The sequence below is a fragment of the Garra rufa genome, chromosome 9 (assembly GCF_049309525.1).
Source record: "Garra rufa chromosome 9, GarRuf1.0, whole genome shotgun sequence".
NCBI classification, from domain to species: Eukaryota; Metazoa; Chordata; class Actinopteri; order Cypriniformes; family Cyprinidae; genus Garra; species Garra rufa.
The window spans coordinates 51,300,699-51,319,584 of NC_133369.1; the positions used below are offsets into that span (position 1 = coordinate 51,300,699).

Here is an 18,886-nt window from a genome sequence, read left to right on the forward strand (position 1 = left end):
TACTTCCTTCTGCCTTTGCATGCATAAAAAAAAAAATACACACATTCTGCAATACACACATCAATTTATTTTATGCTGATTTTAACAAATATTACAAAAAACTGGCAATATATATATATATATATATATATATATATATATATATATATATTATATATATATATATATATATATATAAAAAAGAATCCAGTTCTGTAGACACAGCTGTGTGTGCGCATGTGAACACATGCATCTGAAAACCTGCCAATCCACTGCAACAAACATGATACATTTCACATGCAAGATCACACTAAAAGTTCACTGGAGAAAGCCAGAAGTGACAATTTAAGGTGAGACACTGCAGGTCAATAGGGTAAAAAAAAAAAAAAAGAATTAATAGTTATCATCTACTTACTCAGTTGATTGATTACACTGATAATTGCAAACATTTTTTGTATTACAAGTTTTCTAAAATGTCAGGTTTTAATATGCAAATGAGGCATTATTTAATGAAATATGCACTAATTTGCATACATTTCTTGTACAAAAATCTAAACACTGGATGACGTCAGTTTCAAAATTCTTGTTAAATTTTGACATATTAAAGTCAAATGTTTTTACAGAAGAAAACAGAATTTCGGGTCTCATTTTGTCACTCCATAATGCTGAAAATACTTTTAACAGGCTAAAAAAAACTATATACATTTTACAATTTTTGGGGGGGAATAAAATGTTGTATAAAATCAAGCAACTTATATATATGAATAAAAATCCCTCTGTAAAAACCTTTAGGATATAGACAGGAATAAAAATGTAAAGTTTGGTGTGTGTGTGTGTGTGTGTGTGTGTGTGTGTGTGTGTGTGTGTGTGTGTGTAAGTGCTACTAAAGTGGAGATTTATAGTTTAGTGTATAGGAGAAAAAACTCATATTGAGGAAACAGTCTTAAAAATGTGTATTGTAATTGAAATCTATTGACACAAATAGATAAAGTACTATAAAAGAAACTCTTAATGGTGTCTTTTGGAAGTTTTCTTTCTACTAGTCTGAAAAAACACTTAATGAAAAACCAAAAAGCCCAAAATCTCTGCCTGCAGTGTCTCCCCTTAATGTTAAAACAACTTAATTATACAATTGATACTACAAAGCATTCAGCTTTTCTTGTCACAAAATGTTAACTGATGAACTGTAGATTACTTGTGGATTCTTTTTGTGATGCTTTTATCACTCTCATTTTGACGGCACCCATTCACTACAAAGCAGTGCATCGGTAAGCAAGTGATAATGTAATGCTAAACTCTCCAAATCTGTTCTGATAAAGAAACAAACTCATCTACATCTTGGATGGCTCGGATAAAACATTTTAAAATTCAAATCTTAAGAGATTGATTATAATCCCATACAGACAAAACCTAAATTCAAACCTCAGTCTCACACAGAACACCTCTGTTTGTGTGTTTGCTTTAAACAGACGCTACAGTCTAAGCAGCTGAAAGACTAGAACCGAGAAAGAGAATGAGAGCAATGTGAGCAAAACAAAAAGGGAGAGTTGAATCTAGTTAAAGAGTAGCAGAGGTATTTGAGGGGAAAGAGAAAAGCAAATGGAACGTGTGACAATGTAACAGAACCAAGGACACTGCAGAACACAGACGCATTCACAAACACCATCCTTGCTTCACTGCCTGTCTTTCCCTCCCTCTCTCTCACTTACAGAGATTGTACTTTATTATTCCCATGACTTCCTGCGATATAAACTACAAGTGGATATCAGCATATCAGCTGCATCACAACAACACTCCACTTCCTTGTAATAAAGCCACGTCAAAACAGCAGCAGCATTGTCGACTACATTCCACTCCACTCCATCACAATATCATTTAAATCAACTCAACGACACTCTAAACACACCACATCATACTGACTTTTCCATAATAATATCTCTCCAAATCAGCATAATATTAGCTATCATAATAATGCTTTAAAATTCACAACCAGTGCTCAACATCATTACATCACTTGCTCCCAATGGAGTGAATGGGTGCCGTCAGAATGAGAGTCCAAACAGCTGTTAAAAACGTCACAATAATTTTCAAGTAATCCACAGCAATCCAATATTTTTTGTTTTCCATGCAGTTTATCTAACCTATCATTGTTTGTGTAATGTAACAATATAGCTATATTTTACCTATTTGCTATAATACAGTCAAAGCAAAATGTATTCAGACACCTTTCAAATTTCTTACATTATCATAGTTTATTTGTTAAAGTTTACAAAACAAGAACTCAAGAGTTTAACTGTGTCAGAACAAATTCATCTTGATAATTTCAGATAACTTTTATAGAAAGGTAACAAAACATGGTCAGGTCAAAGTGTCAAATCTAATTTTTGGTCCCAAATTTTTATCAATTTTACTCCTAGGTATAACATGTCACAGTTTACTTTATTTTGCTATCCTCACTTACATTAATGAACTATAGTGTCCTGAACCACTACTAAAAAAATATATAAAAAATTTTATCTGGTGTCTGAATAATTTTTTCTTTGACTGTATATTTTTTTTTATATCCATTTTAAAATATATATATATATATATGATATAAACGATTTATAAATTATACATACATTTACAATTATAAATAAACAACACTACAAACAATTATAAATAATTTTATTCAATAACTATCATGTAACCTACTGACAGCAGTAAATTTAACATCTTGCTGGAAAATTATATACATAAAGTGATCTATCATTTTCACACCATTCTAACGAAGCTAGCAGAATTTGCAACATAATAAATGTTCAATGCATAGCAGAAAACCAATAATGGTCATGATTTGCCATTACAATGACACTCCATATTATAATAACCGCTCTATCACAATGCAACTCTATATCATCATGATAAAACTCTACATCATTATAATAACAAGTGTCATCGTAGACATATACACTAACAGATGTTCTTTTTAAGTCCAAACAAAGTGGCTACAACTAACTATAAATCATCCACTCACAGGTGGCCAGCACTGAGAACACACACATAAACAATTCTACTCATATGCTACCAAAAGAGAAAATAATTTATTCATGTGAACAAACATGCTTTTGTCTCCCTCACTCCTGCTCTCTTCCCTCATGTATCAAGCTGAAATCTCTGAGCCTCGGACCATTTAACTGTAAAAGCTGCGTATTGAACGCTATTAGTCTAAGTGCTGATGCTGGATGTAGATTTCTCCCCGGTGCAAACCAGGCTTCGAGGTATTCTGGGAGATCTGTTGGTGCAAACAGTGGTCAAAACAGCAGCCCAAGCTATTAATGTCTCTGTTTTTTTCCTCATCTCATACTACATGATTCTAAGGACATTGCTGGATGCAATCGCAATTATTTTTGCAACTTGGTGATTCATGCTGGTGCACAGTTTGGACAAGTTCATGTTTCTGAACCAACCTGTTTATCAAATCTGTTTTTGTTCTGTGAAAGTATTGTTATTATTAATATAATATAACCTGTCAAGACTTCACGGATTAGTGGTGGGAAAATCGGAAGATACAGACTATGTAGTTTAAAATGAACTCATCTTTATTCAAGTCATTTGGTGTTGATTTAGGTTGAGTGTTAAAATGCAATAATACTTCCAAAGGTCTGTATGCATTCAAATATAGTTGTAGTTAAAAGTTTACATACACCTTGCAGAATCTGCTAATTATTCAAACAAAATAAAAGAGATCATTCAAAATGCATGTTATTTTTTTTATTTATTACTGACCTGAATAAGGTATTTCACATAAAATACGTTTACATATAGTCCACAAGAGAAAACAGTTACATTTAAAAAAATGATTCTGTTACATACACTTGATCCTTAATACTGTGTTGTTACCTGAATAATCCACAGCTGTGTTTTTTTTAGTGATAGTTGTTCATGAGTCCCTTGTTTGCCCTGAACAGTTAAACTGCACGCTGTCCTTCAAAAAACTTTTTCAAGTCTCAGAAATCCTTTATTTTTTCAGCATTTTTGTGTATTTGAACCCTTTCCAACAATGACTGTATGATTTGAGATCCATCTTTTCACACTGAGGACAACTGAGGGACTCATATGCAACTATTACAGAAGGTTCAAACGCTTATTGATGTTTCAGAAGGAAAAACAATGCATTAACTTTTGAACAGAATGAAGAAGTGTACATTTTTCTTATTTCACCTAAATATCTTATTAAATTTAGTACTGCCCTTCAGAAGCTACAGAAGATACTTACATGTTTCCTGGAAGACGAAATAAGTTAAATTTACCCTGATCTTCAAATTCAAAATGTTTTCACCCCCCTGGTTCTTAATGCATCATGTTTCCTTCTGAGTTCCTCAGTGTGACAAGATGGATCTCAAAATCATACAGTCATTGTTGGAAAGGGTTCAAATACACAAAAATGCTGAAAAACCTGAATTTGTGGGACCTGAAGGATTTTTCTGAAGAACAGCAGGCGGTTTAACCGTTCAGGACAAACAAGGGACTCATGAACAACTATCACTTTCTTATTTTTATAAATTCAACAACTATTTTTTCTTTTGGACTATATGTAAACATCTTTTATGTGAAATATCTCATTCAGGTCAGTAGTAAATAAAAAAATAGCATGCATTTTGTATGACCCCTCTTATGTTAGTAAAATAATTTACATTTTGCAGATTCCGCAAGGCGTACGTAAACTTTTGGCTTCAACTGTATGTATCATTTGATCATAGTCCAAATTAAGAGACTATAAACTTTATAAATGATAAGGCAGGCAAACACAAGTTAGGAGAAACACAAATGATTAGTTCACCTGAGTCTTTCACTCATTTGTCGTATGACAGACACAATGAACGAATGAATCATGAATGACCGATCACCATAACGGATTTATTTTAGAAAAAACATGAATATGACTGTGATGAACAGTAAAGGCCTGTTAACTATAATAAATATATTAGAACGCTGCCTCCTCCATTAGCAGCACCACACATATTCATCATGGTACTCTCGTGAACAAGAGGCGAAGACTAACAAGAAAGAAATTGATAAATAAAGTTGTTTTCGTTGAACACAAAAAGCCCTCTCATAGTTTCATACATTAGGGTTAAACCACTGATGTCACATGGACTATTTTAACACCGTCCTTACTACCTTTCTGGGCCTTGAATGCGTTGAACGCATTGCTGCCTAGTGCCTATGCAGGATCAGAAAGCTTTTGGTTTTCATCAAAATATTTTAATTTGTGTTATGGAGATGAATAAAGGTCTTACGGTTTTGGAATGACATAAGGGTGAGCATAACAGAATTTTCATTTTTGAGTGAACTCTCCCTTTAATTTGCATGGTAGCGCCCATGAAAGGTCGACCCGATATTTAGAACATAAAAAAAGCATTTTCTAAAATACTGACATGCCTAAAGTGTTGTAATGATATTTCCTCACGTCCTATTTTTTTGTAAAAACTTTTTTAAATTAGCAACAAAGTATGAAGCGCATCTTTAGCGCCACGAACGCGACGCGACGCAACTTAAACGCTCAGCAAAGCTGAACGCCCGGAACTACAGTATGTGCGCGGACACTGAGCTCTTGTACTAAACAGCCAGCTTTGTGGATTGCGGAACGAGAGCGTTCCGGTTATGTCGCGTCGTTCTCTTTAAATGTAATGCTTTGTAACTAGAAAAACACGGTTTGAATGTGCCAGACGTGTAGGGGACATATCAATTATCACTGTTAGCCTAGCAGCAGCAGCTCTCATCAGCTCACTGAAACAAAGCACAGGACTCACGTACACACAAGAAAAGTTCAAAACGTATTTTCCTCACAAAAAGCACAGCGATGCTTCAGTTGCAGCAGCCCGCCATGTAAACAAGTAGTCAATATATGTAATATAGCATTTTATTAAATGCTGTCATTTCTAACGGGTCTCAAAGTAGGGTAATAACGTTTCAAACGTGGAGTAAACTTCGCTCTCTCTTATATGACTTAATTTCCCCCATTTCTCACTCGCTTCCAGGAGTCTCTTGAAGACGTAAAGAACAAAGAAGACGGTCTTGCACACCAAAAAGAGTATAAAAAACACAGCGCTTTATTTAGTGAGGAATAACGCCGTTCTTTCCCGGAGTTAAAGTGTCCGGACGGTCCCAATCCCTTCCCCCGCTCACTTACTCCGTCTCTACACCGCCATATTTGCAGCCCTCACCGGCGCAACTATGTTTCCAAAGCACAATCTGATGATACAGTGAAACAGCATCTCACCTTGGCGATCGCTCTCCTGTACCGCATCGCGGCCTGCTGGACGAGCCAGTGCACTTTAATGTTGCCATCTCCGCACGGAACCACGACCCGAGTTCTTCCAAAACACACCGTCACTTTCATAGTTCCAACTCTCCTTAGACCTTCCCGAATCCAGGGTTAACTCGGGATCAAAGGCTCCCGTGCTCTTGTTTCCAGATCATTAATAATCTTTGGTTCAGCACCTTGGCGGCTCAGTGTAAGTTACGATCGGTACCCGTTCAGTTTCATCGTGGCGGGCGCTGTGTGGCGGTGTATGACCACCTGTTTAGTGTTTGGGATCTGTGTACGGGAACCGCGCCGTGATCAGTAGGTTGGGGAGCAACGAAAACGGGCTTCTTGCGCCCTCTGTCGGGGGTAGACGGCACTGGCGCAACGCGTCTGGTTGTGTACAAGTTTAGCTGTACTTGTTGTGATCGTAAAGTCAAACTTATTTTACATTAATTGAAAAATTAATTAATCATGTATTTCTTTTTAATTAATTTTGTTTAAATGTCTTCACATATATTGTGAAATATGTGAATATCAACTTGTGAGGCTTAGGTTAGTTTAGGGGTCAAGGGTCATCACATTAATGAGATGCAGAAATGGAATCTCAATCACAAGTCACAAAACTGACTAAGAACTGACTAAAAGGCTCCAAAATTATAGCCTTGTGTCTGCATGGGCGAAATTTGTTCTCATTATATTGTGAATTACACTTGACCTTGACAGACTTAAAGACATTAAAATATAAATACATAAACAAACAAACATATTTAAAATTTCTAAATAAAAATGAAAACTTAAATTCGTTATTTTTGTTTTTTCTCCAAATGAATAAGAAATATGTTCTCTTAATATTGTGACTTAGACTTGACCTGGAAAAGTTGAAATTAAATAAATAAATGGAAAAATGAATATACATGTTAAAAATGTAAAAATAATACTTTTAAAACTTAATTTCTTTTTCTTTAATTGATTTTTCCCTCCATTTAATGCCTTCCGTCTGCATGGGTGAAATATGTTCTCCTAATATTGTGACTTAGACTTGACCTCGAAAGGCTTAATAAATAAATAAATATTATAAAAATTAATATCCATATTTAAAATGTAAAAAATAAAACCTTTAAAAATGTAATTCATTATTTGTTATTAAAGATTTGACATTAATAAATAAATGGATATTAATACATGTAGAAATGAATATACATATTTAACATTTAAAAATAAAAATAAGACATTTAAAACTTAATTAATTTATCTATTTATTTATTTATTTGCTTTCCCAAATTAATGCCTTGTGTCTGCATGGGTGAAATATGTTCTCCTAATATTGTGACTTAGACTTGACCTTGAAAGATTTGACATAAATACATACATTAATAAAAAAAATAAACATATTTAAAAATGTAAAATAAAAATAAAACATTTAACATTTATTTTATTTTATTTTTTCCAAATTAATGCCTTGTGTCTGCATGGGTGAAATATAATCTTCTAATATTGTGACTTTGACTTGACCTTGAAAGACTTTACATAAATAAATAAATGAAAAAATGAATACATATTTAAAATGTAAAAATAAAAATGAAAACATTTAATACTAAAAACTAAAAAAAAAAAAAAATTATTTTATTATTATTATTATTATTATTATTATTATTATTATTATTATTATTATTATTATTTAATTATTATTAATCCCAATTAATTCCAAATTAATGCCTTGTGTTTGCGTAGGCGAAATATGTTCTTCTAATTTTGAACTAATATTAATATTAGACTTAAACTTCAACTTGAAAGATTTGACATAAATAAATAAATAAACCATCATTTAAAAAATATAATAAATAAATAAATTCATGATTTAAAATGTTGTTAGATTAAAGAATGAATCAATAAATAGACATATTACAAAAAATAAATATACATATTTAAAGCTCTTTATTAAATATATGTATTACAACATAGTAAAATAAAACTATAAAATAAATAAATAATTTAAAATGCACATTTTAAATTGCAATTAAAAAAACTGTTTGCAATTTAAAAAGCAGCCCCCTCTCTAAAATGATTTATTTACTTCCATTTGTATGTTTGAAGCATTAAATTAACAGATTATTCTTTAATTGTATTTTTAAGGGTTTCTCGGTTCTCCTTACGGCAGTGTGAAAAGAATTTAGCATGTGGGCTTCCATACCTTTGGACAATTGTGTGTATATGTATGAGTTTATGTGTGTTAGATTTAACTTTCTGCTTGGCAGAGCTGTACTAAAATAGAAACATTGGGCAGGTGGCATTGGGCAGTGAAACTACACACACACACACACACACACACACACACACACACACACACACACACACACACACTGAGGGCCTGATACAGATTAGTTCTACGCACCCAGTTGAGCAAAGCTTTAGCGCAACAGCTGTAGGATTACATACACACGCTTTGATCTATGTAAGGCACAGAGACCAGATTCTAGAGATCCATTACTGAAAAAAGTAGAGAACTCTTCTACCAACTCTCATGCTAGTGAGTTGGGCTGCTGTGCATATTTAGAGCCATAAAGTTTTGTCTTTGTTTCAAAGCTGCAGCTAGCGCAATCTTTTTATCTTCTCATAAGCATGTTTGATGTGTTGTTGGGACACAAACAGTGGGCTGAATCCCAGTGGTGGAGTCTACATTGACTCATCATTTATACATGAGCATCAGCATGCTTTTTGCTAACAAAGCCAGAGGACTCCTCCTGTGACTGTTTCTCACTTGTTAGTGTGGTTTCCAGTGTAACAAATCAGGCAAATAGTTTCCAACAAATGCAATCAACACTGACTTGTGAGTTCTTTGCACAGCATGTGACATTGCGACCTCAAAGTGCCAATCGCTAACAACAAACAACTAAACCTCTGTCTGAACTTTAACTCAGATAGTTAAATGATCATATAATATTTTATCTATCAAGGGCATTTCCTCTGAGAAGGAGGAGGCAAGGGAGGTAGTGTCTCCTCAAAATATTAGATGAGAAAAAAATCCTAGTACAAAAATAAAACAATGCCAGTATCACAAAATACAATAGTGTATAAATCACTAGTTTTTCTAAAAAAACATTGTCCAACAATGACACCAGCAGGTAAAGTCACAGCAGGAGTCTCTAGCTTCCCCTGAGCTCATTGAATTTTAACAGACCCCCTGAAGCGTGCCCTGAGTTTTGGGGGGTAATTAAGAATGAATGGAGGAAAGTCACGTGAGAGGAGGCAACACCTCCAGTGCGATATGATTGGATATGACTGGTTATTATCGGCAATAATTGGTTCATGCGTTAAATCCCGCTTCTTGTGTTTGTGTGTGTTCCCGAATCAGTATAAACACACAGAAAAAAGGGGTCAAAATTGTACCTTTTGAGTACAACAGCTTGTCACTGGAGCAGGTTTTTTTTTACCCCTATTAGGTACATATTAGTACCTTAGTGTAGTAACACGCACCCTTAAGGTACTAATATGTACCTATTAGGGGTAAAATAGGTACAAAGATGTCCTTTTAAAGGTACTACTCCAGTGACAGGCTGTTGTAGCCCAAAAGGTACAATTCTGGCCCCTTTTTTCTGTGTGAATAAACAATATAATGGTGTTAATGGGAAGACTAATTCAAAAAAGTAAGTAAACAATTCATTCGCTTAGGTATAACCACTTTATAATAAGATTTGAAATGGCCAGAAAACATCTGATCTCTGGGAGTTTTTAGTAGCCTAAGCAATCAGCTTGGTGAAATTGAAAGTAAATCTCTGTGTCTGTGATCAATATTTACCAAGCATTAATGATGAATGATGAAATTAACTATTAAAAAGAATAGCTGAATAAGTTAAGCAATAAAATAAATTGCTTAAATTGTTACTGCCTTGAGTTATTATTTTGGAATAAATGCAAAATGCTTAAAAACACTAACTTCTATCTATATGTGACCCTGGACCACAAAACCAATCTTAAGTAGTTAGTAACAATAGCCAAAAATACACTGTATGGGTCAAAAAAAAAATTCTTCTTCTTTCTTTTATGCCAAAATCATTAGAATGTTCAGTAAAGATCATGTTCCATGAATATTTATTCGTAAATTTCCTACCATAAACATATCAAAACTTAATTCATGAATAAGTTCAGAAATAAAATATATTGTTTAAATTCTTACTTCCTTGAGTTATTATTTTGGAATAAATGCAAAATGCTTACTAACTTGATATGATTCATATGTCTTTAATAAATAGAATATTGGTTACATTGCTAATGTTAAAATACAAAACAGATTTTTGTTTTCCATCTGTCTATCTATATATATATATATATATATATATATATATATATATATATATATATATATAAATATATATGTGTGACCCTGGACCACAAAACCAGTTGTATGGGTCAAAATTATCCATTTTTCTTTTATGGCAAAAATCATTAGGATATTAAGTAAAGATCATGTTCCATGAAGACATTTTGTAATTTTTTTTACCATAAATATATCAAAACTTAATTTTTAATTAGTAATGTTCATGGCTAAGAACTTAATTTGGACAACTTTAAAGGCGATCTCAGTATTTAGATTTTTTTTTGCACCCTCAGATTCCAGATTTTCAAATAGTTGTATCTCAGCCAAATATTGTCCTATCCTAACAAACCACACATCAATAAAAAGACTATTTGTTCAGAATTTCAAAACATTGACCCGTTTTTTTGGTCCAGGGTTACATCTCTGTATGACAACTGAGCAACGATGCTGTTCTTCTATCACAAGATGGCGCTATTTCATCAAACTGCTGTATTTCTATGTATTTCAAACCCATTTGAACTTATTTTTAATAAATGAAACATGATACTTTTTTAATTTGTTGTTTTTTTATTATTATAAGTATTATTTTTTAATAATTAAGAGTATAAAGTTGTTTTTATAAATCTTTGTTGTAAGTGTGGTCAGTCTGGAACACTTTTTGTTATTAACTTCGATTAACTTTTATTACGAAAGTGAAGCCTCAAATGCATTAATGCATCATAAAAATCAATTCGTTGATCAAACGGACTGTTTGGGGCTTTTGGAGAGTGACAGCGGTCCCTCAGGAGCCTAGGCTCCGCCCACTGTGTGTATGTGTGTGTGTGTGTGTGTGGTGTCGGGGCCTCGGGCTGCATAGTCCACATTTCCCAGGCGCATCATCAGAGCTGACGTGGGCTCTACGTGTGTAGCGAGTCGGGCTTCCTCTCCACCCGTAACGAGTGACGAGACTCTACGTAAAACTCGGGTAAGTTATTGCTGGCATGTCGATCGGCCGCCAGAGAGGACTTGGAGTTGAGCGCTGGAAGACAAACGTGTAGCTGCTATGAAATTAGTTTCTCAATATAATATGTGCAACAAGGCGAAGCTGTCTAGAACGCGGTTCCTGGTTTAACCACAGCTAAACTACTGCTGACAAGAAAATAAACCTGCGAATAACGAAAAGAGCGCAGATTTCATATTCTGAATGTTTAAATTAATAATCAGAGCTACTCTGAAATACAATCTGAGTCACCAAGCAAAAAGATCAAGTTAAATGCAGAGTTGGCGATATTAAAAATTCATTGAGGTTGTGGAGAATGACGCAGCTTGGTCCAGGACTAGGCAAATAAATACAGTAGGCAGCTTGCCTGAAGAACCTAAACACTTTGCAAGTTGCTTTACTTTACAGTATTTATTTGTAAGTTGTAAGTCCATGAATGTTGCAATTTTGTATTTCATGTCCTCGTGCCACCGTTTCTGTTACATAAGCGCGAGTGTTCAAAGTTTGCGCGCGTTTGTTCTGTCAGTCCAGTGAGGAAACATAAGTTAAGCGAACACTGACATAAAACACTCTTAAATCAGCACTGAAAGGAATAATCTCGGTGTACTGAAGCGATTGAGTAAAATTTGTTGCTCATAAATTATATGAGTCTGCTTATCTCGAATAACTGAGAAGATTGTGCACTCGCCAAGAATTGTTCAGACAGAATGAGGAAGTGCATGCACTTGCTGTTACAGCTCTGTGTTGTGTGCGCGCAATTTTTAATCGTAATAAACCACTATTAATATATATTCATTTTTACATTATTTCGTTTTTTTCATACACTACCAGTCAAACGCTTTTGAACAATATTTTTTGAAAGAGTTTTCTTCTGCTCAACAAGCCTGCATTTATTTAATCCAAAATACAGCAAGAGCAGTAATATTGTGAGATATTTTTACTATTTAAAATGAGGGCTTTCTATTTGAATATATTTTAAAATGTAATTTATTCCTTTGTTACAAAAAGCATTTCTATTTCAGATAAATGCTGTTTTGCTGACATTTCTGTTCATCAAAGCAACCTGAAAAAATTCTACTGAGCTGTGTTCAACATAATAATAATAATAAATGTTTTTTTTTGAGTAGCAAATCAGAATATTAGAATAATTTCTGAAGGGTCGCGAGACTGGAGTAATGATGCTAAAAATTCAGCTTTGAAATCACAGGAATAAATTACGTTTTAAAATATATTCAAATAGAAAATAGTTATTTTAAATACAGTAAAATATATTTTAAAATTTTGCTGTACTTTGGATCAAATAAATGCAGGCTTTGTGAGACTTATTTAAAAAAACATTACAAATCTCTGACTGACTTGCAGTCATTTAACTCTTATGCTGGTGGATGTAAAAGATACTGTAGTATACAGTTAAGGTCAAAGGTCTACATCCCCCTTTCAGAATTTGCAAAATGTTAATTATTTTTATCAAAATAAATTTTCCTACAAAATGCATGTTATTTTTTTATTTAGTACTGATGTGAATAAGATATTTCACATAAAAGATGTTTACATAGTCCACAGGAGAAAATAATAGTTGAATTTATAAAAATGACACTGTTCAAAAGTTTACAACCCCTTTGATTCTTATTACTGTGTTCTTACCTGAATGATCCACAGCTGTTTTTTTTGTTGTTGTTGTTTAGTGATAGTTGTTCATGAGTCCATGAACAGTTAAACTGCCCGCTGTTCTTTACAAAATTTTAGGTCCCACAAATTCTTTGGTTTTCCAGCATTTTTGTGTATTTGAACCCTTTCCAACAATGACTGTATTATTTTAAGATCCATCTTTTAACACTGAGGACAACTGAGGAACTCATATGCAACTATTACAGAAGGTTCAAATGCTTACTGATGCTCCAGAAGGTAAAACCATGTATGAACAGCTGGGGGGTGAAAACTTTTTTTGATTTGAAGATCAGAGTAAATTAAACTTATTCCTCAGTGTAAAAAGATGGATCTTAAAATCATACAGTCATTGTTGGAAAGGGTTCAAATACACAAAAATGCTGGGAAACCAAATAATTTGTCGGACCTGAAGGATTTTTCAGAAGAACTGTTCAGAACAAGCAAGGGAATCACAAACAACTATTATCAAACAAAAAACACAGCTGTGGATCATTCAGGTAGCAACACAGAATTAAGAATGAAGGGTATGTAAACTTTTGAATGGATCATTGTTATAAATACAACTGTTATTTTCTCTTGTGGACTATATGTAAACATCTTTTATATAAAATATCTTATTCAGGTCAGTACTAAATAAAAAATAGCATGCATTTTGTATGATGCCTCTTATTTTGGTTAAATAATTAACATCAGAGATGAAAACCTCCACTGTGCAAAATAAGAAACTGCTTCATAAGTTTCACAATTGCATTAACATTTCAACACAAACATTCATGAATGCAAAAGTTGTATTGCATGATATTTTGAAGCACTAGATTTGAGAACGTTTGGGCTGAAAGGATGGATTATTGCGTCAAATGCCGTTTAAAATCTTGTGACGTGTGAGGCTACAGAGCGCTGACTGTGCATTTCCTCTCTGCTCTGTCGCTAGGCCAATTGCCATGGAAACTGCAAGCGTAGCGCAACAGGAAGCCAGTGCAACTGAGAAAGCAACAAGTGAGGTACAGTCAGATCTGACTCATTCATACATACAAGTACAAGCAATATCTTACACAGATATGATGCCTGTTTACACAGACCATGCAGCACTGAAACACAAATGCTTGATTTTTTTGCATTGTGTTTGAATAAACTCAGGAAAATGTTGCAAAAGCATATTTACGTACACTATTACACATTCCAGTCCTTAGCAAAAAGTGCTGTAGAGGTACCATGGTACAGTGATGCTTGGTTTCAATTATTACCATGAGATGGTTTGATTATTGAATTCATATACCATAGGATTTATGTGGATCTACATGTTGTTACCATAAATAAACATAGTATTATTATGATGCTGTGTCCAAAAAAATGGTAATACCATGTGGTTTAAGATTGCAATATTTACAGATTGAGTGTTAAAAGTAGTTTGAACCAAACTGTGCAAAATGTGACTTTATTGTTTTAAAGGATGCTGTTAAACAATAAGTGTTATTTTAGTATGAATTGTATACTCTTAAAGTATTAATTAATAAACTGATTTAAAAAAAAAAACAAAAAAAAAAACTTAGAAATGTTGACATTTTATGTGCTTTTGCTATTTTTATTTTTTTCACATTTTTTTTATAAAATTATATTTGATACAATTTTTATTTATTTTTAATACATTTTTGGTAATTTTAGTACGTACTTCTACTTAAATGTATTTTTAGTGGCCAACTGTGTTATTTTAGTAAAATACTTTACTATTTAAGTAAAATACTATTATTATTAATTATTTTTTTGTTAATATTTTGAATCATTTTTATATTCATTTTAATTTTAGTTAAAACCTTAGTAAATTTGTGGAGGGGGGGGGGGTTGACTTTTTTTTAGCTATTTTATTTTTATTTATTTTTATATGAATTGTTTTAAATTCATTTTTAAAATTAAGTACATCAAGGTAAACTCATTGTCAAGTTAAAATGTTGCAACAAGCTGAAATAAAATAATTTTTATGTGTAATAATAATATATTTTTAATAAGAATGATATTGTTATTTTAATTTTAGTTAAAATTTTAGTCATTTTATGTGCTTTTGCTATTATTATTTTTTCGAATTGTTATATTTAGTTATATTTTATTTAATATTTTACTTTTACTTAAATTTATGTTATGTAAGTTAGACACCAACAGTGTTATTTTAGTAACATTAAAATACTATTATAGTATAGTTGTATTTTTTGTAACTTTTATATTTATTCATTATAATTTTAGTTAAAACTCTAGTAATTTTTTTTAAATTTTAGCAGATTTTATTTTTTCATACATATTTATGTAGTTTATATTGTTTGTAATTATTTTTTTAAGTACAACAAGCTAGATTTGTCAAGTTAAACTGTTGCAACAAGCTAAAATATATATTTTTTAATTAATTATTTGATGTTTGCCATTTTATGTGCTTTTCTCATTTTTATATTTGTATTTAATATTCTAAGCTTTAATTTATTTTTTATTTCAGTTTTAGTCATTTTAGTACTTCTACCTAAACATATAAGTTAGTTGCCAACAGTGTTATTTTAGTATCATTAAAATTCTATTATAATTCTTATTTATATTTTGATTTATTTGTGTATTTATTCATTTTAATTTGAGCTAAAACTCTAGTAAGTTTCTGTAATTTTTAGCAGATAATATATATATATATATATATGTGTAGATAATATGTTAATAAAGTTAAAATGTTGAAACAAACAGAAATACAATTATTTTATGTTTAATAATAATGTATATTTAATAATAATGACATCGATCATTTTAGTTAGAATATTAGCCATTTTATGTGCTTTTGCAATTTATATTTTTTTATAATTACTATATTTTATTTAATATTCTAAGCTTTAATTTATTTTTATTACATATATATATATATATATATATATATATATATATATATATATATATGTAGATAATATGATAATAAAGTTAAAATGTTGAAACAAACAGAAATACAATTATTTTATGTTTAATAATAATGTATATTTAATAATAATGACATCGATCGTTTTAGTTAGAATATTAGCCATTTTATGTGCTTTAGCAATTTATATTTTTTTATAATTACTATATTCTATTTAATATTCTAAGCTTTAATTTATTTTTATTACAGTTGTAGTAATTTTAGCACTTCTACCTAAATTTATTTGAAGTTTGTTGCCAACATTGTTATTTTAGTATAATTAAAATACTATTCTAGTTTTTATTTATATTTTCAATAATTATTTTATCATTTAAATTTTAGTTAAAAATCCAGTAATTGTGTGTATGGGGGGTTTGGTAATTTTTTGCAGATTTGATTTTTTAATGTAGTTTATATTAATTGTTTTTAAAAAAATTTATTACATAAAATTAATTTGTTGTCAAGTTGAAATGTTGCAATATTATTTTTATATTTTATTTATTTATTTATGTTATTTCAGTTAACATTTATTTTATTTCAAGAAATGAAAATGTTTTTTAATGGTTTTAATTTTAATTTTTTATTACAATAATTCTTGTAGCCGAGGCTTGTTTAAATTGAAGTTTTTCATCTTATATTTGTATTTTATTTTCAGTTTTACCTCAGAAAATGAGTTTTTAATAGTTTTAGTTTTAGTTACCAATAACAAGACTGGGTTAAACAGTGTCAGACACTATTTACCATCTCTGTCTCTGTCTCAGGTGAATGAGGGTGTGTCTGTGGTGTCATTACCTGATGGACAGACACTGCAGGTGCAGGGAGTCATTCAGACCACACAACCCTCTGTTATCCAGTCACCTCAGATACAAACTGTGCAGGTACACACATACAGATCTTAGACATTTATACAGGACTAGTGTAAAAATAAACCCTAGTAACAGTTGTCATTTATAAAGTCCACTCTTATTAAACCATCGAAGCACAATCCTGTTATTCATTTACCTGTTCCTTCACCTGGAGAGACTGGCCAATCACGTTGTGGGCATCTGTAGCCAATCACAGGGCATGTTTACTCATCCCAGGATCAATGGGATGAAGGAGAAGCAGATTGACATAGTAACAAGAAGAGTGAGAGTAGCTTTATGGAGCAGTAATGAGATTTGAGTTGTGTAGGAGTCAATGCATCTGATCTTGTTGGTCACACGCACACAAAGTCCACGTCAGACAAAACAAATCTGCTCAGGAGGAGATAGAAGACTCATGGTCACTGGCACAATTGTTATCTAAAGCAAAATAATTATGAAAAAGCTATTTTCTTATGTATGCACTGCTTTTTAAAGAGATAGTACACCCAAAAATCAAAGTTATGTTAATATTTAGGCACGCTTGTGTCGTTTCAAACTTGTATGACTTTTTCTGTCATCAATATATCACTAAATATATTTTCAAAGAATATTCTGTACAGTGAAGCCTTGACAAAAAAGCAGTCTATATAGCCTGTACTAAATACTAGAGCTTTGTGTAAAGAACATGCAGAAATAGTAATTTACTGATAATTTTTCCCTCCACAAATGCTTTTACAAAGGCTCAAGGCACTAAGGCATGCATATATGTCTGCTTGGGTGTTTTTAGGTAGCTGTTGATAATGGTGGATCAGGTACAACACCATCAGATCCTCAGAAGAGGAGGGAGATTCTGTCCAGACGTCCGTCTTACAGGTGAGAGCAATTCTTGAGCAATTAATTAATTATTAATATTTTAAAATAATATTGAAAAAAAAAATTATTTTCAATTTCTTAGGTTTCATTTTAATTTTAGTTTAAAGTTTTTAGTCATATTTTTTCAAATTTTATATTTTTATTTTATATTCTAAACTTTAATTTTATTTTATTGAAGTTTTAGTACGTTTAGTATTTCTACTTACATTTATTTTATGTAAGTTAGTTGCCAACAGTGTTATTTTAGTGTCATAAAAATACTATAATAATTTTTAGTAATATATATTTATACATAAGGTAATGTTGCAACAAGCTGAAATAAAATGATTTTTCATGTTTAATAATAATATATTCAATAATAATGATATTGTTCACTTTAGTTAGAATTTTAGTAATTTAATGTTTAAAAAAAAAAAATATATATATATATATATATATATATATATATATATATATGTATATACTGTATATATTCTATTTTCATTTGTTTGTCATTTTTCTTTAATATTCTGAGCTTTAATTGTATTTTTATTGCAGTTTTAGTACTTCTACTTACATTTATTTAATGTAAGTCAGTTGTCAACATGGTTATTTTAGTATCATTAAAATACTATAATAATAAAAAAAAAATTAAAATACTATAATATTTTTTTTTTAAATATTTAGATTAATTTTTGTATTTATAAATTTTAATTTTAGTTAAAACTCAGTAATTTTGTGGGACCATTTTTACCAGATTACGCACACACACACACACACACACACACACACACACACACACACACACACACACACACACACACACACACACACACACACACACATATATATATATGTGTGTGTGTGTATATATATATGTGACCCTGGACCACAAAACCAGTCATAAGGTTAAATTTTACAAAATGATGTATACGAATAAATATCAATAAATAAGCTTTCTATTGATGTATGATTTGTTTGGATAGGACAATATTTGGCCGAGATACATCTATTTGAAAATCTGGAATCTGAGGGTGCA

The 18,886-nt window shown here is 31.4% G+C and overlaps 2 protein-coding genes across 4 annotated transcripts in view; one reads left to right on the top strand and one right to left on the bottom strand.

Annotated features, from left to right (window-relative positions):
* The window catches only part of pard3ab (par-3 family cell polarity regulator alpha, b), a 116,820-nt gene extending 110,276 nt beyond the window's left edge, over window positions 1-6,544 (bottom strand). For all 3 annotated transcript variants that reach the window (XM_073847096.1, XM_073847097.1, XM_073847095.1), the window contains exon 1: window positions 6,245-6,544. In XM_073847096.1, the coding sequence (XP_073703197.1) occupies window positions 6,245-6,364 (120 nt within the window). In that variant the 5' untranslated portion in view covers window positions 6,365-6,544. The remainder of the gene's footprint in view (window positions 1-6,244) is intronic.
* Window positions 6,545-11,416: 4,872 nt separating this feature from the next.
* The window catches only part of LOC141342413 (kin of IRRE-like protein 1), a 19,254-nt gene continuing 11,784 nt past the window's right edge, over window positions 11,417-18,886 (top strand). Inside the window, exons 1-4 of the mRNA XM_073846859.1 lie at window positions 11,417-11,550; window positions 14,165-14,234; window positions 16,912-17,028; window positions 17,783-17,868. Coding sequence (XP_073702960.1) covers window positions 14,175-14,234; window positions 16,912-17,028; window positions 17,783-17,868 — 263 coding nt within the window. The 5' untranslated portion in view covers window positions 11,417-11,550; window positions 14,165-14,174. The remainder of the gene's footprint in view (window positions 11,551-14,164; window positions 14,235-16,911; window positions 17,029-17,782; window positions 17,869-18,886) is intronic.